General features: G+C 42.9%; 1 protein-coding gene across 1 annotated transcript; it reads left to right on the forward strand.

Moving 5' to 3' along the window:
* The first annotated feature begins 1,961 nt into the window (after nt 1–1,961).
* LOC137369523 (centrosomal protein of 290 kDa-like) lies at nt 1,962–25,066 on the forward strand. Its single transcript, XM_068030793.1, has 7 exons — nt 1,962–2,163; nt 8,274–8,413; nt 9,574–9,657; nt 12,579–12,672; nt 20,602–20,776; nt 23,613–23,707; nt 24,901–25,066. Exons 1-7 carry the CDS (start codon nt 2,131–2,133, stop codon nt 25,045–25,047), a joined length of 768 nt encoding a protein of 255 aa, XP_067886894.1. The 5' UTR covers nt 1,962–2,130; the 3' UTR covers nt 25,048–25,066.
* The last annotated feature ends 1,607 nt before the right edge of the window (nt 25,067–26,673 follow it).

Here is a 26,673-nt window from a genome sequence, read left to right on the forward strand (position 1 = left end):
AAAACCCTCAACTCATTTAAAAGGAACCTGAACCTGCACCTGAAGTGCGGTAACTTGCAAGGCTATGGACCAAGTGCTGGAAGGTGGGATTAGATCAGGCGCCTATTTTTTTTGGCAGGCGCAGACACGATGGGCTGTATGGCCTCTTTCTTTGCCATAATTTTTCTATGGTTCTATGGATACAATATAGGAGTTTTTGCAACTTTACCTCCCATCTCCAACTGCCCTGCCCCCCTCATTCCCGCTAATGACTGACCAACACATCTTTCCTCAGGTCAAAGCACCCTCCCACGCCAAATGGAAAGCAAACAATCTCTTCATTATCCAATTAGATGATTCTCGACTGTCTTTTTTCTCTCCATTTCCAATATATTTATAGCTAATAAACTAACGTATTCACAGAAAATTTAAAAAAAATCCCTCTATGATTTTTGTTCTCCTGGGTTGCTTGCAGCAGTGTCCTGGAGATTAAGAACAACTTATATTTATATAGCGCCTTTAACGTAATAAAACGTCCCAAGGCGCTTCACAGGAGCATTATAAAACAAAATATGACACCAAGCCACATAAGGAGATATGGGGCGGCACAGTGGCGCAGTGGTTAGCACCGCAGCCTCACAGCTCCAGCGACCCGGGTTCAATTCTGGGTACTGCCTGTGTGGAGTTTGCAAGTTCTCCCTGTGTCTGCGTGGGTTTTCTCCGGGTGTTCCGGTTTCCTCCCACATGCCAAAGACTTGCAGGTTGATAGGTAAATTGGCCATTATAAATTGCCTCTAGTATAGATAGGTGGTAGGGATATGGAATTAGTGCAGGATTAGTATAAATGGGTGGTTGATGGTTGGCACAGACTCGGTGGGCCGAAGGGCCTGTTTCAGTGCTGTATCTCTAAATAAATAATAAAAATAAATATGAGGCCAGATGACCAAATGTTTAGTCAAAGAGGCATGTTTTAAGTAGTGTTGTAAAGGAGGAAAGAGAGATGGAGAGGATAGGCAGAGTATTCCAGAGTTTGGGGCCTAGCGGACTGAAGACACGGCCAACAATGGTGGAACAATTAAAATTGGGGATGCTCAAGAGGCCAGAATTAGAAGAGCACAGATATCTCAGAGAGTTGTAGGGCTCGAGGAAATTACAGAGATAGGAAGGGACAAGGCCATGGAGGGATTTGAAAACAAGGATAAGAATTTTAAAATTTGGACGTTGCTTGACTGGGAGCCAATAAGCACAGGGATGATGGGTGAGTGGGATTTCGTGCGAGTTAAGGCGTGGGTAGCAGAGTTTTGGATGACCTCAAGTTTAAGCAGGGCAGAATGTGGGAAACCAGCCAGGAGTGCACCTTTAATTCCTGGAGACTTTAGGACAATCCTGGAGACGTGGCAATCCTAATCCGCACAGACCAGTTGGGTTGAATGACCTGATTCCTGTGCTGTAGATTCTATGGCAGTAATTTTAATTTAACCTGCCCGACAGATAACTCGCAGAATTTGATGGAACTTGGGTTTTTGCACCCTGCCTTACTCTCCACAGACTTTAATGGAGAGCAACATCAGATGGCAGCATAAAATCAGCAATCCCCCAGAACTCTTCAATTTCCCTAATAACAAAGCAAAATACTGCAGATGCTAAAAATTCAAAATAAAAATATAGTGAATGACAAAAGGTCATGAATCTGAAACGTTAACTTTTTCTTGTTCCCCCTCCACAGATACTGCTGGACCCTGGTGAGTATTTCCAGCATTTTCTGTTTTCGTGTTCTTTCACTTCCAGACAGTTAATTATGTTAAAATTGCACCACCGACCCCGCCACCCACCACCACCAAGCAATTTGGTCCTCCTAGCGGCAGATGGCGCTGAGTGATCGGACAACATCTCCCCTCCACACCGACAGATGGCGCCCGGGCGCCGCGCGCTGGTGGATCCTCCTGTCGAGCTGAGTTGAGGGGAGGGGGTGATTGTCGGCGCGTCGGTTGGTCCTCCGGTCGTGCGGGGGCGCTCTGGATTCTCCGTGCTGATGTCGCGGCCGTTTAGCGATGCCAAGGTCTGGGGCCACCAACAACTGAAGCCTGAGGCCCGTAGTCACATTTATTAAAACCGCCGCTTGTGCTTTAATCTCACTCTGTGCCGGTTATTATGGACATCCCGCCTATACACAGGTGCCTGCAAGTGAGTAAGGAGGACTTTCCTAAAGTGACAGCGGGCCCTCGTTGCCTCTCCCCCGGTGCGGTTACTCTGCACCGCCGGGGCCTGAGACTGGTCCCCTGGATCAGAGTTATACTCCCTACAGCACCATTTGGCATTTCCCTGATAGCAACCGCTGTGCATTTAAAAATAAAACCTTTATCAGCGGCACAACCTCAAAGGCAAATCTATGGACACCCATCAGTATGTTATTGGACCAAAGTGTTGTACAGTTCCTCAGTAATTTATATTGTAGTGTGTTCACATTAACAGGATACTCAGCATTATGCAAGGATATTTATTAATGATTATGGAACCAAGGCCAATAGATGAAGTTAAGATGCAGATCAGCATTGATCTCATTGAATGTTGGAACAGGTTTGAGGGGCTGAATGGCCTCCTCCCGTTCCTATCTTCCCATCATAAGGGGGAAGGGAGAGATGGGCTTGGAGCAGGGAGGGAAGGAATTTAGGGAAGAGACGACAGGTAGAGTCCAAGAGCAAGGATCTTAAGAGACTTTTGATGATTAGGAGAAAAGAGTCAAGACAAAAGTAGTTTAGGAAGAGATTTCCAGAGCTCTGGTGAGAGAATAGAGAGGCCTGGGAGTGAGCAGCAGACTGATGCAAGCTGGAACGTATGATTAAAGAGATGAGAAATAGGGACTCTTTAAAGCAGAGGAGGTTGAAGGGAGATTTAATAGAGTTGTTCAAAATTATGAAGGTTTCTAATAAACAAGGAGAAACTCTCCACTGGCAGGAGGGTCGGTAAGCAGAGGACACAGATAGGAACATAGGAGTAGGCCATTCAGCACCTCAAGCCTGCTCCACAATTCAATATGATCATGGCTGATCGTCCACTTCAATGCCTTTTTCCCACACTATCCTCGTATCCCCTTATGTCATTTGGTATTTAGAAATCTGTCAATCTCTGCTTTAAACATACTCAATGACTGAGCTTCCACAGCCCTCTGGGGTAGAGAATTCCAAAGATTCACAACCCTCTGAGTAAAGAAATTTCTCCTCATTACTGTCCTAATTGGCTTCCCCTTTATTTTGAAATTGTGTCCCCTGGTTCTGGACTCCCCAACCAGTGGAAACATCTTGCCTGCATCGACCCTGTCTATCCCTTTAAGTATTTTGTAGGTTTTAATGAGATCACGTCTCATTCTTCGAAACTCTAGAGAATACAGGCCCAGTTTCCCCAAACTCTCTTCACAGGACAGTCCCACCATCCCCGGAACAAGTCTGGTGAACCTTTGTTGCACTCCCTCTATGACAATAATATCCTTCCTAAGGTAAGGGGACCAAAACTGCACACAGTACTCCAGGTGAGGTCTAACTAAGGTTCTGTACAATTGAAGCAAGACTTCACTACTCCTGTACTCAAATCCTCTTGCGATACCATTAGCCTTCTTAATTGCTTGCTGCACCTGCATGTTAGCTTTCTTATTGACAAGGGCACCCAGGTCCCTTTATACATCTACACTTTCTAATCTCTTACCATTTAAGAAATACTTTGCACATCTGTTCCTCTTACCAAAGTGGATAACCTCACATTTTTCTATATTCCATATGCCACGTTCTTGTCCACTTACTAAGTCTGTCCAAATCCCCTTGAAGCTGCTTTGCATCTTCCTCACAACACAGATTCCCACCTAATTTTGTGTCATCCGCGAACTTGGAAATACTACATTTGGTCCCCACATCCAAATCATTGATATCTATTGTTAACAGCTGGGGCCCAAGCACCGATCCCAGATTTAAGGTAATTGACAAAAGAACCGGAAGAGAAGAATTCTTTTTACATAGCGAGTTGTGCACCCTGACAAGGTGGAAGCAGATTCAGTAGTAACTTTCAAAAGGCAATTGGATATATACTTGAAAAGGAAAAACATTGCAGGGGTATGGGAAAAGAGCTGAGGAGTGGAACTAATTGGATAACTCTTTCAATGAGCCAGCACAGGCTTGATAGGCTGTGTTGTTGATTCTATGTGTTCCTTAGCGAAATGGGGGCTGAGGTGGAAGGATTTATAAATTCCTAAATTCCTTCATGGAATGTTGGAGGTGTAATTAAAAAAGTTGGATACTGAGCAAAAGAATGATGTATTAGGAGGGATGACTATAATCTTGACCAAAGATATGGATTTTAAAGGAGGAGAGGGAGGCTGAGAGAAATAGGTGGTTAAAGCAAGAAAGATAAAACTGTTGCTAAATTATCAGACTGCTTATCTGACATCCAGTACTGGGTGAGCAGATATTTCCTCCAATGAAATATTGGGAAGCCTGAAGCCATTGTTTCCGGCCCCCACTCTAAACTCTGTTCCCCAGTTACTGACTCCATTCCTCTCCCTGGCAACAGACTGAGATTAAACCAGTCTGTTTGCAACCTTGGTGTCACATTTAACCCCAAGATGAGCTTCAGACCTCGTACTCCCACCATCACTAAGACCACCTATTTCCAGCTCTGTAGCATTGCCCAATTTTGCCCCCGTCTCAGCTTATCTGCTGCTGAAACCCTCATTCATGTCTGTTACCTCTAGAATTGACTATTCCAATGCACTCCTGGCTGGTCTCCCATAATATACTCTCTGTAAACTTGAGGTCATCTAAAACTCTGCTGCCTGTGTCATAACTCACACCAAGTCCTGTTGCTCTATCACGCTTGTGTTGGCTGATCTACACTGGCTCCTGGTCAAGCAACGTCTTGATTTTAAAGGTCTCATCCTTGTTTTCAAATCCCTGCATAGCCTTACCCCTCCCTATCTCTGTAATCTATTCCAGCCTACAGTTCTCCGAGATATTGAATTCTGTGATATCTGCTCTCATCTAATTCCTGCCTCTTATGCATCCATGATATTAATCACTCTACCATTGGTGGCCTAGGCCCTAAGCTCTGGAATACCCTCTCTACACCTCTCCACCTTGCTTTCCTCCTTTAAGACAATCCTTAAAACTTCCCCTTTTGACCAAGCTTTTTGTTATCTGACCTAATATCTCCTTATGTGGCTTGGTGTCATATTTTGTTTTATAATGCTCCTGTGAAGTGCCTTGGGATGCTTTATTACATTAAAGGCGCTATATAAATGAGTTCTTTCTATAGCATCCTTCACAACCTTAGGACACCCCAAAGTGCTTTACAGACAATGAAGTGCTTTTGAGGTGTTGTCACTGCTATAGGCAGTAAATTCTTGTGCTGAGGGTCCAGGCGGCGAAAGGCACAGCCATCCATAGTGGGGCAAAGGAAGAGAGGATGTGCAAAAGGCCTGAGTCAGAGAAACCAGTTTGGAGGGGAAGGTGTTGTACGGTTAGAGCATATTACATAGATAGGAGAGGATTTAAACACAAGGCTGAGAATTTTAAATTCCAAGTGCTGGGGACTGGTTGCCAATGTCGGTCAGCAAGGACAAGAGTGATAGGTAAGCAGGACTTGGTGTGGAATAGAAGCTAAACTTTAGAAACAGTGGAGGATAGGAACCCAGCCAGGAGAGCATTGGAATAGTTGAGTGTTGAAAAAGGATGATTGAGGGTTTCAGCAGCAGATAGGCTGACTCAGGTGAAGGCACATGGCCCTATGGAGGTGTAAGTGTGCGGTGTTTGTGATGGTGAGGATGTAGATTCAGAAGTTGCACCTTGGGATCAAATACATTGCTGAGGTTATAAACGGCCTGGTTTAACCTGAGAGGATGGACAAGTTGGGGTAAGAGTGAAACCAAGGGTGGGTGGTTCCTCCTAAGCTGGACAATAGAAGAGATGTTGTAGTCGACCATGTAAAAAGCCACAGGGAGGTTAAGAAGGGATATTGTACCACAGTCACAGTCATACAGTATGTCACTGCATACAGTCCATCCTCTGAGTCACCTTGAGCTACTCTGTGGGAGATCAGTGTAGAACTACTTCACAGTGTAAATGTACTCCCAACTACAATCCAACTTTAGTAGGACAAATCTATAATTGCACCTAGATGTTTCTCAGTTCAAATGGATATAGTATGAAAATTTTACACATTGACTTCTATGCTTAATCAAAATACAGGTAATAACACTGATTTAATAACTAGACGATGGGTTTACTTTATCGAAGCAAGTGACAGAGATTAGATTTTCCAGCATCTGCAGTATTTTGCTTTTAGATTATTCTGTCCCTTCTAACAAAAGCCCAGGTTCGACTAATTTGGCAATGTGCAACACATGGCCTATGGGCCAAACCCAATCCACAAGATCTTTCAACATTGCCCATGATTGCTCTGTTTCCTTTCTCTGCTTAATATTGACATTGGAAGTTTTTATCAACAGTCATGAATGGGTACAGAAAATAATCAAAAAGCTCATGGAATGCTGTCCTTTATATCTAGGGGAGTAGAATACAAGAAGTTTTTTTATTTTCTTTGAACACTTTTGTTTATTCAAAAAATATTGCAGATGGGAAAAGGTTGCGTTGAATGACAGTCAAGAATCATCCAATCAGCTTTCATAGGAACTAGATTTACTCAAAATATACTTGGACTCCAAGGGCTAAGTTCTGAGGTGAGATCGCACAAACTAGAATTGTATTTTCTAGACTTTAGAAAGTTAAGAGGTGATTTGATCAATGTTTTCAAGATAGTAAAGGAAACTGAGTGTAAATTGGGAGAAAATATTTCTTCTAGTTGGAGAGTTTCAGACTACGAGGCATAGTCTAAAAATTAGAGTCAGTTCTTTGAGGAGTAAATTTAGGAAACACTTGTACACGCAAAGGATGGTAAAAGTTTGGAACTTTTCCGCAAATAGCAATTTTAAAGCTGATATTGATAGATTTTTGTTAGCCAAAGGTATTAAGGGACTTGGGGCAAAGGCAGGTATATGGATTGGGTCACAGATTATCCATGATCTCATTGAATGGCAGAACAAGCTTGAGGGGCCTCCTGACATTCCTACATTCATAATTGGGCCAAACAGGTAGCAGCCTCTTGTCCCAAGAAGTTTAAACAGGATGATATACTCTGATGGAGATGTAGTGGACAAAGCTCCCGAGCTGAGGAGTGAAAGAGCAGCAGGCAGGCAGGCTAGGTAGTGGAAGAGGGTTTGGGAAAGTAGAACATACCAGCTCGGGGACATCAAAATGATGTGAGGTGCAGTCACTGTGTGAAAGAAAGGGGAGGGAGGTGTTAGATTTTTTTGTGTATGGCAGGAATAAATTTTAGTATATGTTGGACATGGATTTTTAACAAGGGATACTTGGATTTTTGGTTTCGGAATGAATTTCTGGTCACTTGTGGCCCACTCAATGATTGTGCCTTGTAGATCCTGCCACTGCTCCAGAAGTTTGGATACCCCTGACCTGCTTCCAAGAAAGAACAAACAAAGATAATTACAGCACAGGAACAGGCCCTTCGGCCCTCCAAGCCTGCGCCGATCCAGATCCTCTCTCTAAACATGTCGCCTATTTTCTAAGGTTCTGTATCTCTTTTCTTCCTGCCCATTCATGTATCTGTCTAGATACATCTTAAAAGACTCCATCGTGCCCGCATCTACCACCTCCGCTGGCAATGCGTTCCAGGTGCCCACCACCCTCTGCGTAAAGAACTTTCCACGCATATCCCCCCTAAACCTTTCCCCTTTCACTTTGAACTCGTGTCCTCTAGTAATTGAAACACCCACTCTCTCCAATCTGTTGTGAGACCTGTGTCTGCAGATTTCATTCTCTCTCTTCCTCACTATCTCTCTACTCTGAACTGTTATCTTTGGGACAGCCCTGATTGAGTTCATTTTGAGATTGATGAAATGGACTGTTGGTGCAAAACTTTATCTTCAAGTTGAGAGTAGGAAGTATCCCAGGGTCACTGCTACAATTTTTCTAGGGGCTGGCTCAAAATGCCATTGATAGGGGCCTAGGACTAGACTTGCCTGCCTTCTTAGTGATAGGCAGGATGTCACTCAGGGAGACCCTGAGTGGGAAGGAAAAATAGAGGGTTTCATACCACCAAAACAAGAAATTTACAGACACACTATTGGAGCTGAAGATTCCTTTTCCTGATGGTATTGAGAAAGTTAAAAAGGTGCCAATAGAAGTAAGCTTTATTGTGAATTACGCTCACCCTGCTTTCATGTGTTTCTGTAGCTTTGTGCTGAAAATGAGCATGTGCAGAGAAAATTGAAGAAACTTCGGCAGAAGAATGAACAGTTGGAGAGTGAGCTAGCAGAAATCCAGGGAAAACTCCAACTGCAACAACTGATGAGGGACTTTGTGACTACCAGAGAGTAAGAGCCTGAAAGGCATCCAAAAAAATCTTGCTTTTTCTATACCTGTGCAAACATACTGTAGGAATCCTTAAGCAGTTACATTTTTGGTGCTACATTACCAGATATACCTTGTGTATAAGTTAACTCGCATATAATACAGCTCCCTCAAAATTCTATCCAGGAAAAAGAAAAAAAAACTGGTGACTGTTGTATAAGATGTCAGCCATGTTATAAAACTCCAACTGCCCAGGTTGGAGGTATAGCATAGTGGTTATGTTACTGGACAAGTAATGCAGAGGCTAGACTAATGATCTCGATATGAGTTCAAATTCCACCATGGCAGCTGGAGAATTTAAATTCAATTAATTAATTAAATCCAGAATTAAAAAGCTATTATCAGTAATGATGACCATGAAAGTTCCCGATTGTTGTAAAAATCCGCCTGGTTCACTAGTGTCCATCTGCTGTCGTGACCTAATCTGGCGTATGTGTGACTCTAAACCCACAGCAATGTGGTTAACCCTTAACTGCTCTCTGAAATGCCCTAGCACGCCATTCAATTGCATTCAAAAAGGCAGCTCACCATCACCTTCTTGAGGAATTAGGGATTGCCAGTAAGTGCTGGCCTTACCAGCAATGCCCACATCCTGTGAATGAATTAAAAAGAAAACTCTTGCTTTTAATGTTGGCTGGATCCCCAAGTTTGTTTTCCTTCTGTTTTTTTCTTATTGCAGCCAGCACTTTTGTATTCTTGATTGGTTTAAATGAGGTTTAGATGACATAATAAATGTCCCATTTGAAGGTTTAAACAATTCACATGCCTGCAACAAATGATGTTACTGCATCTGCCTTTTAAAGAGTTTTATCCTTTTGTAAAGGTTGCGTTTAATTGTAATATATGAGTGCCTTGAAGTGATGAGGGGCAAATTATGTACATAGTGAGTCTCTAATATACCAAATATAGTAGGAATAGGCCAGGAATTTATATCTACAAGAGGAAATTGGAAGTTCTATTACCTCAGATTGCATATGTGCATTCGTTACTATCTGTTTATAAAATGTTAATGAGAAAAGTATGGGCACAGTCTTGTCCTAATCATTGTTAGGGAAGATTGAGGTGATATAGAAGACATTAAAAAAATGAATACTAAATGTCACAATTTTAAATGTTTTTCAAGTGCTCAAATACAGACAGAACCTCAACCATGGCAGAGGGCAGGTCTTAAAGAGGGCAATGCTTCAAAGGCAGATGAAAGAAGCAAGTAAGTATTTTAATTATTGTTTTCAAAAATACTTGTGTATTGAGCAGAAAGAAAAACTTAGTCTTAAATTAGAGCAAATGGAATCAAAGCAGAATGAGAGAAAAGTGATCCAAAAGAGGCCAGGAATCGTTTTCTCTTTAAAGGAATTAGAATCGATGCAAGGTTTTAGCCAGAAAGTCCATGCACAATTGCTCTGATTTCATGTTGTAATCCAGCATTTCTTTTACTTCCCCTACCACTACCATCGCCTTTTCTTCACTAACGTCTGGAATAAATGTTAGCTCCAGTATGAATAAAACACAGTGACAATTGTTTTTTTTACTAGTCTCTGAAGTTGCAAGAAACTTCTAAAAGAAAGGCCAAACCTTGAAGGCATTAGTGCTGATAGCCACAAAATAAATTACAAATTTATCTGGATCTGTGTCTGTGAAATCTAGTGTGAGTAATTGCTTGTTTCAGACAAGTAGTAATTGAGGAAAAATGAGATGATGTGTTTACTTGTTGTATAAGTATAAATGTTAAATTTTGGTTCAAAGAATAAGGAGGCCACATACTGCTTGGATAATAAGAGTGCACTGTTTTATTTATTTTATTTTTATTTAGAGATACAGCACTGAAACAGGCCCTTCGGCCCACTGAGTCTGTGCCGACCATCAACCACCCATTTATACTAATCCTACACTAATCCCATATTCCTACCACATCCCCACCTTGCCTATATTCCCCTACCACCTACCTATACTAGGGGCAATTTATAATGGCCAATTTACCTATCAACCTGCAGGTCTTTGGCTGTGGGAGGAAACCGGAGCACCCGGAGAAAACCCACAGTCACAGGGAGAACTTGCAAACTCCGCACAGGCAGTACCCAGAATTGGTACTGCGACCCGGGTCGCTGGAGCTGTGAGGCTGGGGTGCTAACTACTGCGCCACTGTGCCGCCCAAGACCCTTTTTGGATGAGGAGGTCTGATGTAAATTTTTTAAAATAAAAAGCCATTTTTTAAAATACTTCAGTGCTGTGTTGTGCAATTTGATTTTTATTGTAGTCTGCCAGTGCAATTTCTCATTCTTTGCATATTTATTTTACAATGCTTCACAAGGAATGATACTTGGCGAGCCTATTGGTTATGTTTTAAAATTGCGCCATGAAATGCAGCTGAAAAACTTTTCTGCCACCAAGTAAATTAACTAGAATTAGTTAATAGTTGTTAATCTCCCTTTCAATTAGAGCAAGGCCAGTTAGGACTGAAATATGAAAGCACTTTTTTTACACAAAGGGTATGAGAAATCTCCAGCACCGATGGGGGGACTGGAGTGCTTTATCGTGAGCCATAATCGAATTCTAATTTGACATGTTGTGTTTCCTTTTAATTTTTGTTTGTCAGATTATTAGTGAAACCCTTTTAAGAAGGGGGCTACTTATTACCTCTCAATTGCTAACCTTTCAATTATGGTTAAACTAAAGAGTAGAAATCTGCAACTGGCTCCTCCAAAAGGCTGTGGATGCTGGGACAATTGAAATGTTCAAAACTGAGGTTGAAAGATTTTTGAAATAAAAACAGAAAGTGCTGGAAATACTCAGCAGGTCTGGCAGCATCTGTGGAGAGAATAAACAGAGTTAACGTTTCAAGTCTGTGACTTTCATCAGAACTGGCAAAATTTAGAAATATAATCGGCTTTGAGCAAGTAGAAGGGGGGGAGGAGGGAAGAAAAACAAAGGGGAAGTTCTGAAAGGACAGAGGGAAGGAGAGATTAAATGACAAGTGTCACGGAACAAAAGGCAAAGTGAGTGGTAATAGTTGTAGAGAAAATTAGAGTCTTAAACTTGTTTTTCATGTTTTTGCTTTCAGACAGAGCTGTTCATTATTCTGCCATTAACACTCTCTCCTGACTAATGCTTTATCTTTTACTATAATTATTACCACTCCTTTTGCCTATTCCATGATCTCTCTGTCATTTAATCTCTCCTCCCTCTGCCCTATTACACACCTTTTGTTCTTCTTCCCCCACCACCCTTCCACTTGCTTAAAGCCTATTATATTTCTAACCTTTGCCTGTTCTGATGAAAGGTCACAGACCTGAAATGTTAACTCGATTTCTCTCTCCACAGATGTTCCCAGACCTGCTGAGTATTTCCAGCATTTTCTGCTTTTATTTCAGATTTCCAGCAGAATTTTGCTTGTATCTGATAGATTTTTGTTGGGTAAAGGTGACGAGGAATATGGAAAGAAGATGTGAAAATGGAGTTAAGGTACAGATCATCTGTGGTCTATTAGAATGATGGAATAGACTCAAAGGGCCGAATGGCCTTTTTTTTAAAGTTGGCTGTTCTCAGAATTTTTGAAAAGATCTTTCGTGCTAGGAAGAAAATTGTGTTGCATGGTCATTCAGTAGTGTCTCAAACTGAAGATAATTTTAACCATCTGGAAGCGCAATGACTTGTATAGAGAAATACAGCAGCCATTCTGTGCCACCAACATCCCAAAAGCAGCAATGAAATGAATGGCCAATGACCAGCTTTTGGTGGTGATGTTTGAGGGACAAATGTTGGTCAGGACAGCAGGTGAGCTAGCTGCTCTTATTTGAATTGTGCCAGGAGTCCTTTCGGATGCCCCCAAGTACTGGAACTAACATGCGGTTAACCTAATGATTATGGTACTGTACTAGCAGTCCATGCATGAGACATGAGTTAAACTCCCACTATGGCCACTTGTGGAACTACATTTTAAAAAGTCTGGCAATTTATTGGTTAGTACCAATTAATCACTAATATCCTGCCACACCTACCCAGTGTTTCCTACGTGTGACACCAGTTCCATATGACATGGTTGAATCTTAATGCCCTGAGGGTAGCAGAATGTATTATTTTAGAAATGTTGATCCTGATCTGGAACTAAACATAGTGTCTTTGTTTTCCTAGTCGGCTGCTACAGATGTACAATGCACTGCAGAAACGTTATGAAAAAGAAATTAAAACCAACAAGGAGCAGAGTGAAACCATCTCAAAAGTCACTGTAAGTTTGGAAATGCTTGTGTCACAACTGCATCACAACTCATTCTTTGTCCAGTGAATGTGTATACATGAAATGTTGTTGGCTTGAGATGAGCATAGAATGTACAACACATGAATTTGATCTAAAAAGACACTACAAGCTTAGTTATGACGGCCTTTTATTTTTCCTATGGATAAAAAATATGCCAGTTCAAAGAAACTTTTGGCTGATAGCCTGAACTTACAGATGGAATTCTTTATATGAATAATGTGAGTTAAATATAAAAAAATGTGTGTAAATCATAGTTTCCAACCATTCATTATCTTTCTTTTATGAGCATCTTGGAATGTTTTTTCTACATTAAGGGTTTTCTATAAACAACAATAACAACAACTTGTATTCATATAGCAATATTTATAAGTTAATGTTGTCATGCAGGCCCCCACCTGCCAAGAATGAGGCATATTAATTTTGCCACATGGACATTAAATTTCAAATTCTTGCTGGGAAGAAGAGAAGGCCTGTAAGAAGGACTGCCAGACCTTGGCTGGAAAAAACTGATTTACATACTAACAGACATTGAAGGCAGGGAAGCACATTCCATTCCCAGCTAATACGCAGAGCCAAGACGTGGTCCGACCAGTTAGTCACATGACCATCCTGCTTGGCAACCTGGCGGTTTCTGAATTGTTCAGTTTGAACTGAGAACCCGCAGAAAGCGGAATGCTCCTGGACTGAAGAAGACCTCCTGTCTGTCTGCCTACTCCCATCACTTTCTTACGGAACTGAATCCACTGAAGACACATGATCCCCAAGAAAGAAAAGTCTCCGACAGTGAACAAGGTTTAAGGAGAATACTGGGCCCCGACGAAAAGCAAGATCTACCTACCATCAAGGACTCTACAGTGAGCTCGAAGAACCATAACAAAAACTCTTCAGATATTGCCTCAAACTTTTCCACTTTAATTTTCTTCTCTTTTCTGTCTCTATTTGCATGGGTGTATCGTGTGTGCATGCTAGCGTGGGCGCGTCATGTATCTGTAGGCGTTACCGAATTAGAGTTTAAGTTTAATAAAATTTCACTTTTCCTCTTTAAACCAGAGAAAACCTGTTGTGCTGGTTTCTTTGCCTTATCATTGGAAAGCAGTGAACAAGGATTCACCAAGGAGGAGCTAAAAACATGGTGTGTTTAAAAATTAAACCCTGTTGCAGTAAGACCAGGTGAAGACTGAAAGGGAACCCTAGACCCCTTTCTCACATGGTTGTAACAATGTAGTAAAATGTCCCAAGGTGCTTTGCAGGAGCATTATCAAACAAAATTTGACACTGAGCCTCATAAGGAGATATTGGAATATTCAAAGAAGTGGGTTTTAAAGAGCGTCTTATAGGAGGAAAGAGAGGCTGAGAGGTTTATGGAGAGTATCCCAGAGCTTAGGACCTCAGCAGCTGAGGGTACAGTTGCCAATGGTGGAACAATTAAAATTAGGGATGTGGAAGAGAGCTGGAGAAGGTTACAAAGATAGGGCAGAAGTGAGGCCATGATGGTATTTGAGAACAAGGATGAGAATTTTAAAATTGAGGCATTGGTGGACCAGGAGCTAATGTAGGTCAGCAAAGGAATAATGGGTGATAAGGATTTGGTATGAGTTAGGATACAGGCAGCAGAGATTTGGATGATTTTTAAATTTATGTAGGGTGGAATGTGAGAGGTTAACCAGGAGTGCATTGGAACAGTCAAGTCTAGAGGTAACAAGACATGGATGAAGGTTTCAGCAAGCGATGAGCTGAGGCAGGGGTGGAGTTGGGTGATGTTATGGAGGTGGAAGTGGGCAGTCTTGCTGGTGGTACAGATATGTAGTTGGAAGCTCATCTCAGGGTAAGTACAACACCAAGGTTGCAAACAGTCTGGTTCAGCCTCAGGCAGTTGCCAGGGAGAGGGATGGTGTTGGTGGCTACAGATCAGTTTTATGGCAGGGACCAAAGACAATGTTCCCTCCACTGTCTCAATTGTCATGCTACTTATCCAAGACTACGTGATGAGCAGAACCTTCCCCAGCTAAATATTGGGAAGGAAATGCCATCGGCCTTTGCTGTGTTCCTGCTTCTCAGTGAGCTTCTGTACTTCTAATTTGTCTTTTTCCTGTGCTGCTAATTGTTGCTTGCTTTAAGTTTCTCTGAGCCCTTTTAGACATTTTTGAACACTGCTATTTACTACTATCTGTTTATGTAAAATTGAGTCTGTTGGAATAACCTTTGGATTGCAAGTGATATTGTAACCCAGTCTTTGCTCCTGCCACGTTATATATTTAGGTTGGAGTACATTGTTTAGGTTCAACATCATCGATCGCTCCTGTGAGCTCTTACTCAAGAACAACTTGCATTTATGCCATGCCTTTAATGTAGAAAACATCCCAAGGTGTTTCACAGGTTTGTTTTCAAATAAACTTTTACACTGACATGTTAGGATAGGTGACCAAAAGCTTGCTCAAAGAGGTAGGTTTTAAGGAGCATCTTAAAAAGAGAGAGGTGGAGAAATGAAAAAGTTTAGGGAGGGAGTTCCAGAGCTTACTTTGAGGCAGCTGAAGGCCCTGCCGCCAGTGGTGTAACAATTAAAATATGGGATGTGCTCGAGACCAGAATTGGATGAGCGCAAAGATCTTGTATCTGGGTAAATGTAATGAGCCCAGAAGTCAAATAGAGGGCTTCTATCATTGTATTTTGACCACCGTGTTGTTTCCTCTTCAGAAAGGAGGAAGAATAAACACTTGTCACGACCAGGTGAGGGAGAGGTCTAGGGTTCCCTTCAGCCATCACCTGGTCTAACTGTAACGGGGTTTAATTTTAACCACACCATGTTTTTAGCTCCTCCTTGGTGAATCCTTGTTTACCGCTTTCCAATTACAAGGCAAGGAAACCAGCACAAACAGGCTTTCTTAGGTTCAAAGAAGAAATATTGAAATTTATTTAACTTAAACTTAAACTCTGATTCGTTTTTTTTGATTCATTCATGGGACGTGGGCGTCGCTAACGAGGCCAGCATTTATTGCCCACCCCTAATTGCCCTTGAGTAGATGGTGGTGAGCTGCCTTCTTGAAACACTGCAGTCCATGTGAGGTAGGTACACCCACAGTGCTGTTAGGAAGGGAGTTTAGGATTTTGACCCAACGACAGTGAAGGAATGGCGATATCGTTCCAAGTCAGGATGGTGTGTGACTTGGATGGGAACTTGCAGGTGGTGGTGTTCCCATGCATCTGTTGCCCTTCTCCTTCTAGTTGGTAGAGGCTGTGGGTTTGGAAGGTGCTGTCTAAGGAGCCTTGGTGAGGAGCTGCAGTGCATCTTGTAGTTTGTACACACAGCTGCCACTGTGCGTCGGTGGTGGAGGGAGTGAATGTTTATGGATGGGGTGCCAATCAAGCGGGCTGCTTTGTCCTGGATGGTGCCGAGCTTCTTGAGTGTTGTTGGAGCTGCACTCATCCAGGCAAGTGGAGAGTATTCCATCACACTCCTGACTTGTGCCTTGTAGATGGTGGACAGGCTTTGGGGAGTCAGGAAGTGAGTTACAGCAGGATTCCTGGCCTCTGACCTGGTCTTATAGCCATGGTATTTATATGGCTACTCCAGTTCAGTTTCTGGTCAATGGTTCTCTTCTCTTTGGCCTCCTTATCTCGAGAGACAATGGGTAAGCGCCTGGAGGAGGTCAGTGGTGTGTAGAACAGCGCCTGGAGTGGCTATAAAGGCCAATCCTAGAGTGACCGGCTCTTCCGCAGGTGCTGCAGAAAAATTTGATTGTCGGGGCTGTTACGCAGTTGGCTCTCCCCTTGCGCCTCTGTCTTTTTTCCTGCCAACTGCTAAGTCTCTTCGACTCGCCACACTTTAGCCCCGCCTTTATGGCTGTCCGCCAGCTCTGGCGATCGCTGGCAGCTGACTTGTGATCAATGTCACAGGATTTCATGTCGCGTTTGCAGACGTCTTTAAAGCGGAGTTTTGGACGGCCGATGGGTCTGATACCAGTTGCGAGCTCGCTGTACAATGTGTCTTTGGGGATCCTGCCATCTTCCATGTGGCTCACATGACCAAGCCATCTCAAGCGCCGCTGACTCAGTAGTGTGTATAACCTGGGGATGTTGGCCGCCTCGAGCACTTCTGTGTTGGAGATACGGTCCTGCCACCAGATGCCAAGTATTCTCCAGAGGCAGCGAAGATGGAATGAATTGAGACGTCGCTCTTGGCTGACATACGTTGTCCAGGCCTCGCTGCCGTAGAGCAAGGTACTGAGGACACAGGCTTGATACACTCGGACTTTTGTGTTCCGTGTCAGAGCGCCATTTTCCACACTCTCTTGGCCAGTCTGGACATAGCAGTGGAAGCCTTTCCCATGCGCTTGTTGATTTCTGCATCTAGAGACAGGTTACTGGTGATAGTTGAGCCTAGGTAGGTGAACTCTTGAACCACTTCCAGAGCGTGGTCGCCAATATTGATGGATGGAGTATTTCTGACGTCCTGCCTCATGATGTTTGTTTTCTTGAGGCTGATGGTTAGGCCAAATTCATTGCAGGCAGCCGCAAACCTGTCGATGAGACTCTGCAGACACTCTTCAGTGTGAGATGTTAAAGCAGCATCGTCAGCAAAGAGGAGTTCCCTGATGAGGACTTTCCGTACTTTGGACTTCGCTCTTAGACGGGCAAGGTTGAACAACCTGCCCCCTGATCTTGTGTGGAGGAAAATTCCTTCTTCCGAGGACTTGAACGCATGTGAAAGCAGCAGGGAGAAGAAAATCCCAAAAAGTGTGGGTGTGAGAACACAGCCCTGTTTCACGCCACTCAGGATAGGAAAGGGGTCTGATGAGGAGCCACCATGTTGAATTGTGCCTTTCATATTGTCATGGAATGAGGTGATGATACTTAGTAGCTTTGGTGGGCATCCAATCTTTTCTAGTAGTCTGAAGAGACCACGTCTGCTGATGAGGTCAAAAGGTGAGATCAATGAAAGCAATGTAGAGGGGCAACTGTTGTTCGCGGCATTTCTCCTGTATCTGACGAAGGGAGAACAGCATGTCAACGGTCGATCTCTCTGCACGAAAGCCACACTGTGCCTCAGGGTAGACGCGCTTGGCCAGCTTCTGGAGCCTGTTTAGAGCGACTCGAGCAAAGACTTTCCCCACTATGCTGAGCAGGGAGATTCCACGGTAGTTGTTGCAGTCACCTTTGTTTTTATAGAGGGTGATGATATTGACATCGCACATGTCCTGAGGTACTGCTCCCTCGTCCTAGCACAGGCATAGCAGTTCATGGAGTGCTGAGAGTATAGCAGGCTTGGCACTCTTGATTATTTCAGGGGTAATGCTGTCCTTCCCAGGGGCTTTTCCGCTGGCTAGAGAATCAGTGGCATCATTGAGTTCCGATTTGGTTGGCTGTATGTCCAGCTCATCCATGACTGGTAGAGGCTGGGCTGCATTGAGGGCATTGGTCAGTGATTATGTCCCCTGATTTAGATTTGAGGGGGGCGATCTTCTTGATGGTTGGCCCAAGAGCTCTCTTAATGCCATCATGCATTCCTCTGATGTTTCCGGTGTCTGAGGCCAGCTGAATATGACTGCATAGGTGTTGCCAGTAGTCGTTTGCGCAGTGCCTGGCTGTTCTTTGTGCAGTGCTTCTGGCTGCTTTAAGTGCTACGGATGTTAACTCGCTGGCGGCTTTCTTGTAGTTCAACAGTGCAATGCACTTAGCGGCTATGACAGGTTCCAGCTCTTCATTATGAGGTTGAAACCAGTCTGCGTTTGTCCCTGCACTTTTGCCGTAGGTGGTCAAAGCTGACTCATCGATGGCGTCTCTGATGTGGGCCCACTTGGTCTCAGCATCCCCTGTGGGAGTGTTTTGAAGGGCTGACACAAGTGAATTTAGAAATTTTTGTAACAGCTGTGGGTGAGAAAGTCTGCTCGTGTTGATGCGCGGGTGGCCCTTCTGCTTGGAATGATGCAACTTCTTTGGTCTGAGTCTAACCTTGCTGCACACCAGGGAGTGGTCGGTGTCGCAGTCCGCACTGTGGAAGCTGCGTGTGATTTGCTCACTGTTTAAGGCGGCTCGCCTTGTGACAATGAGGTCTAGCTGGTGCCAACGACGCGATCTTGGGTGCCTCCATGAAACCTGGTGACAGGGTTTAGTGTGAAAGAACGAGTTGGTGATGCAGAGGTTATGATAGGTACACAACTCAAGCAGTCACTGCCCATTCTCATTCATCCTTCCAACGCCATAGCGCCCAAGGCAGGAGGGCCATGAGTCATGGTCGGCCCCAACCGTGGCATTAAAGTCCCCCCAGCAGGAATAGGTGTTCAGTGTTGGGGATGCTGCTAATGATGTTATGGAGTTTCTCGTAGAACTGGTCAATGGTAACCCCTAGGATATTGATAGTGGGGGATTCAGCGATCGTAATGCCATTGAATGTCAAGGAGAGATGGTTAGATTCTCTCTTGTTGGAGATGGTCATTGCCTGGCACTTGTGTGGCGTGAATGTTACCTGCTACTTATCAGCCCAAGCCTGGATATTGTCCAGGTCTTGCTGCATTTCTATACGGAGTATCTGAGGAGTCGCGAATGATGCTGAACATTGTGCAGCGGACATCCCGACGTCTGGCCTTATGATTGAAGGAAGGTCATTGATGAAGCAGCTGAAGATGGTTGGGCCTAGGACACTACCCTGAGGAACTCCTGCAATGATGTTCTGGAGCTCAAATGATTGACCTGCAACAACCACAACCATCTTCCTTTGTGCTAGGTATGACTCCAACCAGCAGAGAGTTTTCCCCCTGATTCCCATTGACTCCAGTTTTGCTAGGGCTCCTTGATGCCATACTTGGTCAAATGCTGCCTTGATGTCAAGGGCAGTCACTCTCACCTCACCTCTGGAGTTCAGCTCTTTTGTCCATGTTTGAACCAAGACAGTAATGAGGTCATGTGCTGAGTGGCCCTGGTGAAACCCAAACTGAGCGACACTGAGCAGGTTATTGCTAAGCAAGTGCCGTTTGATAGCACTGTCAATTGACACCTTCCATCACTTTACTGATGATTGAGAGTAGACTGATGGGGCAGTAATTGGCTGGGTTAGACTTGTCATGCTTTTTGTGTACAGGACATACCTGGGCAGTTTTTGCACATTTCTGGGTAGATACCAGTGTTGTAGCTGTACTGGAACAGCTTGGCTAGGGGTGCGGCAAGTTCTGGAGCACAGGTACTATTGTCGGAATATTGTCAGTGCCATAGTGTTTGCAGTATCCAGTGCCATACGGATACATGACGCGCCCCACACTAGCATGCATATGTGAGACACACATGCAAATAGAGACAGATCATTAGTCCCAGCCTCTGGATTACTAGTCCAGTAACTTAACTATATGCTACCGGACCCCACATGTCACCACAGTGTCATTGCTCTGCTTTCCAATGCTTTCAGAATAACTGTTGTCTTGGAGTAAGTCAGCCTCAGACTGTTCAAGTTGCTTTGAAGATATAAAAGAAATTTTTAAAAAGTATCTGTTGATTTCAATCATAGATGCCAATTAAGCATGCATCATAAAAGGTACAAAGAATGTTTATATGTAAATTTAATAGCTTGGAATCTACCTGGGAAATACATTATCTTGTGGCATCCGAATGCTTATTATTAAAATCATTATGAAAGCACTAGGTCTGGCAAACAGGTACTGAGTCCAATTTACAGATCTATGTATCAGACATAATCTGATTCTGGAAATGGTTTGTATCAAAAAACCTGTTCTTTCTCTTTTTTGTGGTTTTGACTCTGAGTGTGCTGCTGCAACCCAAGAAACATAAAATGATACCTCATAGAAAAGAAAGCTCATCTTTCATCACTAATACCTAGATCCTTCATTTCAATTATACTTGCAGTCTGGACATTTAAAAAAAAAAATGGCTTCTCACTCTTGCATCTTCCAGGTGAACATTCATGAGTTAGAATTACAGCTTGTGACATCAAAACAAAGGATTCAGCAACTGGAAAACACTCTCACAGGGAGAAGACGAAGGACTCCAACACCAGACCGGGGCTCTGCATCTTACAAACGCAGGTCTGGTGGCAAGAAAGGTTGCTCACCAGACTGCATTCACATTGGTAAGGCTTCAACTGAATGTTTTTCCTCTTGCAGCTTGTGTTATGATGTGATTCCTCATGCACTGACTTGCATTCTTCATGTATGGACGGAGTACTGGCAAACTTTTCAGCTGTGAAGGGGAAGGTCTCCTCCTGACTTTACCTGATGACATCCATATTTTCTGGTGCAGGTCATTTAATTGGTTATCAAGAATGGGAATACTAGCTGAGAATTCACTTCCCCTTCCCCTTCAAGCCTTAGGAGCACTGATGCCATTTGTGACACCCCATTATGACCCAGGCTGCGATCAGTTAACAGCATAGACCATGGACTGAGCCTTGGACTTTTCTGATCTATACGGCTGAGAAGCACATTAATCCACAATCAATTATGCTGAATTGAACCTTTATAAAGATTAACTGTGCAATTTATGTGACTTGCAGATTTATTTACTTTCCTGCAGACCATGGGCTGGATTTTGACAGGGTGGCAGCAGCCCTGACGACAGGCTGGAAAACTGTGGGTACCCCGCTTCAGTCGTTTGGGGAAGCCCCGGCTGGATTTTAGGCCCAGGGTGCAGCTAATGAGCTGCCGTTGGGGTTCCCATCCCTTTAAGGAATGAGAGCCCGCTTCCATTAGCTGCTGGCCAATCAGAGGGCTGGCAGCTCTTCTGTTTCAGCAGTGTCACTGGGAGCGGTGGCCACTGCTGGGACTGCACCCAGCTAAGAGTTGCAGTGATGGACACCGCCCTCTTGGCAAGGTAAGTGGGATTGGAAGTCGCTGGGGCCAGTCAGGCAGGCCCCTGCAAGGGGTGGGCCATTGCTGCCAGGGAGGCCTCTCTGTCGGCCACAGAGGCCCCCCCCCGCTCACTGCCTCCTGAGCCAGCACGAAGGCTGGGAGGGTTTATCTGGCAGCCTCCCCACGTGTCAGAGGGCCCATCTGCCAGTGGTAAAATGCCAGTGGTGGTGGGAAGAGGCCCTTAATTGGCCACTTAAGGCCACTCTGCAGGGGCCGTCCACCACCTTCCCCACTGCTGGCAGAATGCTGTGCTGGCGGGAAGGTGACGGGCACTCCACCCCCCTCCCCCCCCCCCCCCACCTTCCCTCACATTTTCCAGCCCCGCCCCCTCTCCCACCCCACCTATCCCGCTCTTGCAGGCCCCATAAAATTCAGCCCCGTGTCTCTGATCCACCCCAGCATTTAACTTGAGGAAAAGTTCTATCTAATTTCTCCCTTATCAGCAACAGTAATTGAACAAAATTCTGGAATATGTATCCATTAGGATGTACCCATTTTTCCACTTTTGATTGGTGCATTCAGTTAGAACACTGTCTACATCTCTTAGGTCTTGATGAATCTAACACACAATGGAGGGGTGAAAGTTCCTTTTTTCTGCCTGAATGAAACAACATTTTGAGGCACTTTGAAACCAGGTCCTAATGGCCTTGCATCTCTATCCAATCCACTTCAATAACTGTAAGGATATCTGGTGCAGAAATTGGAAATGTTGCACTGTGGCTTTCTGAGGTTGGATTAAAGGCACATTGTTGGTGAAAAGTTTCCTGTACAACTAACTTGTAAGTCATAGCATTATTTATGTCACAGAAGGAGGACATTTGGCCCATCGAGTCCATGCAGGTTCTCCATGAAGTTATCCAGTCAGTCTGACTTGCCCACTCAATCCCAGTAGCCCTGTGAGTTTATTACCTTCACCTAGCCATCAGTTTCCTTTTGAATTCATTGATTGTCTCCACTTCCACCCTTGTGAGCAGTGAATTTCAGGTCATTACCACCCGCTGCATAAAAAAAGTTCTTCCTCACATTCCCTCTGTATCTCTTACCCAAAACCTTCAATCTGTGTCCCCTAGTCCTTGTACCATTATTAAATGCAACAGTTTTTTCTTGTCTATCTTATCTAAGCCTGTCATAATCTTGTACACTTCTATTAAATCTCTCCTCAATCTCCTTTGTTCTAAGGAGAACAATCCTAATTTTCCAACCTAATCTTCTAACTAAAGTTCCCCATACCTTGAACCATTTTGGTAAATCTCCTCTGTGCCCTCTCAAGTACTCTCACATCCTTTCTAAAGTGTGGTGACCAGAACTGGTTGCAGTACTCCAGTTGGGGCCTAACCAGAGCTTTATAAAGGTTCCTGATTTTGTATTCAAAGCCTCTATTTATGAAGCCCAAGATCTCATGCTTTACTAACCACTCTCTCAGTATGTCCTGCCACTTTCAAAGATCGATACACATGCATCCCAGGTCCTTCTGTTCCTCTACACTCTTTAGAACTGTGCCCTTAAGTATATATTACCTCTCCCTATTCCTTCTGCCAAAATGCATCACCTCACGCTTGTCAGTATTAAATTCAATCTGCAACTTGCCTGCCCATTCTGCTGGCTGATGGTGACATTGCATTCGATCTTCCAACTCTGATATCTTTCACCTTATACCAAAATAAGTTTAGAAACTTAAGTGAGATACAAAATTAAATTTCCCCATTGCTGAATTCTTGATCTGAACCAACTTTGACATAGCAGAGCTCCAAGAGGTGGTCAGACACTGCTATTTAGAGAAGAGATCTCAGGGACACTCATTTGTGCAATGCTCTCGTGTTTCATAGGACCAGTTCAGAGTAGGTCTTGCTCTCACTTGGTGTGTGAATTGACAGGTACCAGCAAAAGAGCTGAGGAAAACATTTAAAAAAGGGACTTTGCAAAAAATACAATCAGCATGATTGCAACCACTAACAGAAGCCATCTACTGAAGACAAAGAAAATTTCAGGCTGTAACAGCTTATACCTTCCATGTTTGCAAAACTGTAATTTACATTTAATATTTATGGTTTTCTGTAGAGTTGTTGTTTGAGATCGAAAGGCTACAAAAGGAAAGGGACAAACTGACGAAGGAGAAAAGAAGCCTGAAAAATGAGCTGGCTGGACTAGACAAGGTACTGTTGCTTTGCAAGTGATTTGCTGTAAGCATGATTTAGTTGAGCAGTCTTCCACATCTGGTTATCTTACTGACACCCTGTCTTAGTTGGCCATTATCACTGCTTCAGCCCAGTAATTGCATAGATCAATGGCAGATGTAAAATAACTGAAATCTTGGGTTTGGTGATGACATACATGAAAGTGGATATCCCATCCAGCAGTGTGGCTGAGAACTAATGAAACTCTAAAATAAAAGCAAAATACTGCAGATGCTGGAAATCTGAAATGAAAACAAGAAATGCTGGAAATACTCAGCAGGTCTGGCAGCATCTGTGGAGAGAGAAGCAGAGTTAATGTTTCAGGTCAGTGACCTTTCATCAGAACTAATAAAACTCATCACTTTATGGATAGTGGTTTAGAGTAGACTTCACCTCTTGGAATGTAGGTTAAAGGGAATATGATGCAGCAAACTGCTATTGACATAGTTCATAATTAACTTGACTACAATGCATTATACCAATCCAAGTACGTGAGTTACACTCATGAAATGAATATTACTGCCTGTGCTCAGTGATCCACTGCTCCTGCAATCTATATAAGTAACCGTTTTACTTCCTTCTATAATTTTTTGTTTTTAAAACCCAAGCTTGGCATTATATAATCAGTACTTCTTGACTTAACCTTTTCTGTCATTTTTTCTGTATTCTTAGGCTACCCAATTTTTAAAAAAAATTAACTGTTAGAAGTTACTTTTGTTCTATAGCTTTTATGAAGGTATAAATGATGAAATAAGTACCCTGTTGAGCACTTACTACTGCATCTAATCCAATAATGAGTCACCTTGTAGTTCAGCTGTTTCTATAAACATTGTTAGGCTATAAATTGCCTGGATATCATTGCATTCCGTGGGTGGTATTTAGTAGGGCATGAGAATTTGCTGCCTGACTATCACTTCTAATCAAATTGCAATTCACATTGATCCCAATAGAATATCATTTACGTTTCATTTTGTGTTGGAACAAGGATTATGTGGCATAAAGATATAGTTAATTTTAATATACAAAACCGTGATGCTGGAATTTCAGCCTGGAAGGGTTTTTTTTTCATTACTTCATGTTAAGTGCATAAATATGTTAAGACTTACATTTTAATGTGATTTCCTGATTATTATATTTCTTAGACTAATTTTATGTTTCCTTGTGTATCATAGGGCTTCTTTGAAGAAATTGAAGATCTAAAGTATGCTCTGCAAGAATCTGCTAAACTCAATAAAGAGTATGAAAAGTGTTTACGCAAAATTTGTGAAAAATATGGACTTCCATTTCCACAGCCATTATGTCCAATGGCCAATAAATGAAAAAATATTGAATTCATAATTAATGAGGTTAACCCCTTGTTACCCACAAAAATGATCATATTTTTAGAATTTTTCAAATCAAGGGCCTAGAGTATCTGTTTTGTTGTGTTGCTTTTTCCAGCACAATTCACCCAATATCTGCGTAACCAGTGCAAAAGATCGTGGAATTTTAAGCTCAAATTGCAGTCTGAAACCAGCCCTGCCCACAAATCTGGCCATGCCCTTGGATGAATTAATCACCAGTGGGAATTTCTGCTAATTGCACTCATTTACAGGCCTTCAAGGAAGCTCCAAAAATTAAGATGGATTTTTTTGGGTGCAAGTGCACCAATTGGCACATTTTGAAAGGTTTAGAATTTTTTAAATTTACTAAGGAACTGACTACTGCACCCCAGTCTAACTAGAAGATAGTTTTTTAAAAGTTACATTCCTAGTTTAAGATTGGGATACTCACAGGTGGTGGATTGACAATGATTTAAAATACTTTTTTTGTGATGAACCAGTTTTCAGCTGAACTAATTAAACTTTACCAAGTTATCACTCTTAAATATAGCAAGGAATATTTTTTAAAACAATTAAAAGAAAATTAGTTTGAGAGGAAACTCTGGGTGGGGAGGGGGTTGCACTTTGTCTACCTGTAACCTGCAAAGCTACGGACCAGGTGCTGGAAGGTGGGATTAGAGTAGGTGGCTATTTTTTTCAGCTGGCGCAGACCCGATGAGCTGATTGGCACATTTCTGTGCTGTAACGCTTCTATGGTTCTATCTTTCTATGGTTCATTTTTCAAAACGAGTGCAACTTTGGGCACAATTTATACTGGAATATCCAATTGCGCCCAAAATAAAACTTCTATTCCATGGTATTTAAGGAGGCGTACCATTTTGGTGTGTGGACATGCTATGTAGTATGACCACTGTCAAACAATTTATACTAATGGAAAGCTACTTGACTGGACTGCAAGAAGACACTAAGCAAAAATTAGATTTTTTTTCCACATTGGAGAGAGGAAAGGACAATTCAACCCACTTTGTGGTTGGGTACCTCCTTTGAAATGTTGAGACTAATTACTTTCCCACCCTCTTGCAGGGAAATATGTAGAGGAACCAAACAAAGCAAACAGAGTCTGCCAAGCGGGCAGGACTTATAGCAAAGTCTATTTTGCAGCAAATAGCATTTATTTATTTCGCATAGTCTATTTAAAGAATCTATGTAAACTACAGCAAACAGACCTCATGACCACAACTGGAGCAGAGTCTCCTGATAAAAGAATTATTTCTCAAGCAAAATGCAGTGAGTGGAGGATAGTTACATAATACAAATTAGGTGTGTAAAATGAATCCCAGTCACTTACGCAGTGTGATTGATGGGGGAATTACCCCATTGGCCGAATGTCATCCTTCTGTGCCGTTACGAGTTTATGACTCCACTCTGGCTTGGACTAGTGATGTCACTACATGCTGCCGAAAACTAATGTTGGGAGAATTTTATGCTTTTTTTTATAATAAAATGTTTAAGTAAGTAATTTGGGTTATTTTAAGTTTCATGTTGTAAACATGTTACTTCATATATTTCTGTGTAAATAATAGTTGAAAAAGTCAAGTTCATTGTTGCAGCATTCTCAACATC

The sequence above is a fragment of the Heterodontus francisci genome, chromosome 5, assembly GCF_036365525.1.
Source record: "Heterodontus francisci isolate sHetFra1 chromosome 5, sHetFra1.hap1, whole genome shotgun sequence".
NCBI classification, from domain to species: domain Eukaryota; kingdom Metazoa; phylum Chordata; class Chondrichthyes; order Heterodontiformes; family Heterodontidae; genus Heterodontus; species Heterodontus francisci.

What these genes read in the sequence shown, in the direction of transcription:
- LOC137369523 (XM_068030793.1), top strand. Translation starts at nt 2,131, where the DNA reads ATGGACATCCCGCCTATACACAGGTGCCTGCAA. An exon ending in AAGGCAGATGAAAGAAGCAA is followed by an intron (nt 9,658 to 12,578) that starts GTAAGTATTTTA and finishes TTGTTTTCCTAG; the next exon opens with TCGGCTGCTACAGATGTACA. An exon ending in AGCTGGCTGGACTAGACAAG is followed by an intron (nt 23,708 to 24,900) that starts GTACTGTTGCTT and finishes TGTGTATCATAG; the next exon opens with GGCTTCTTTGAAGAAATTGA.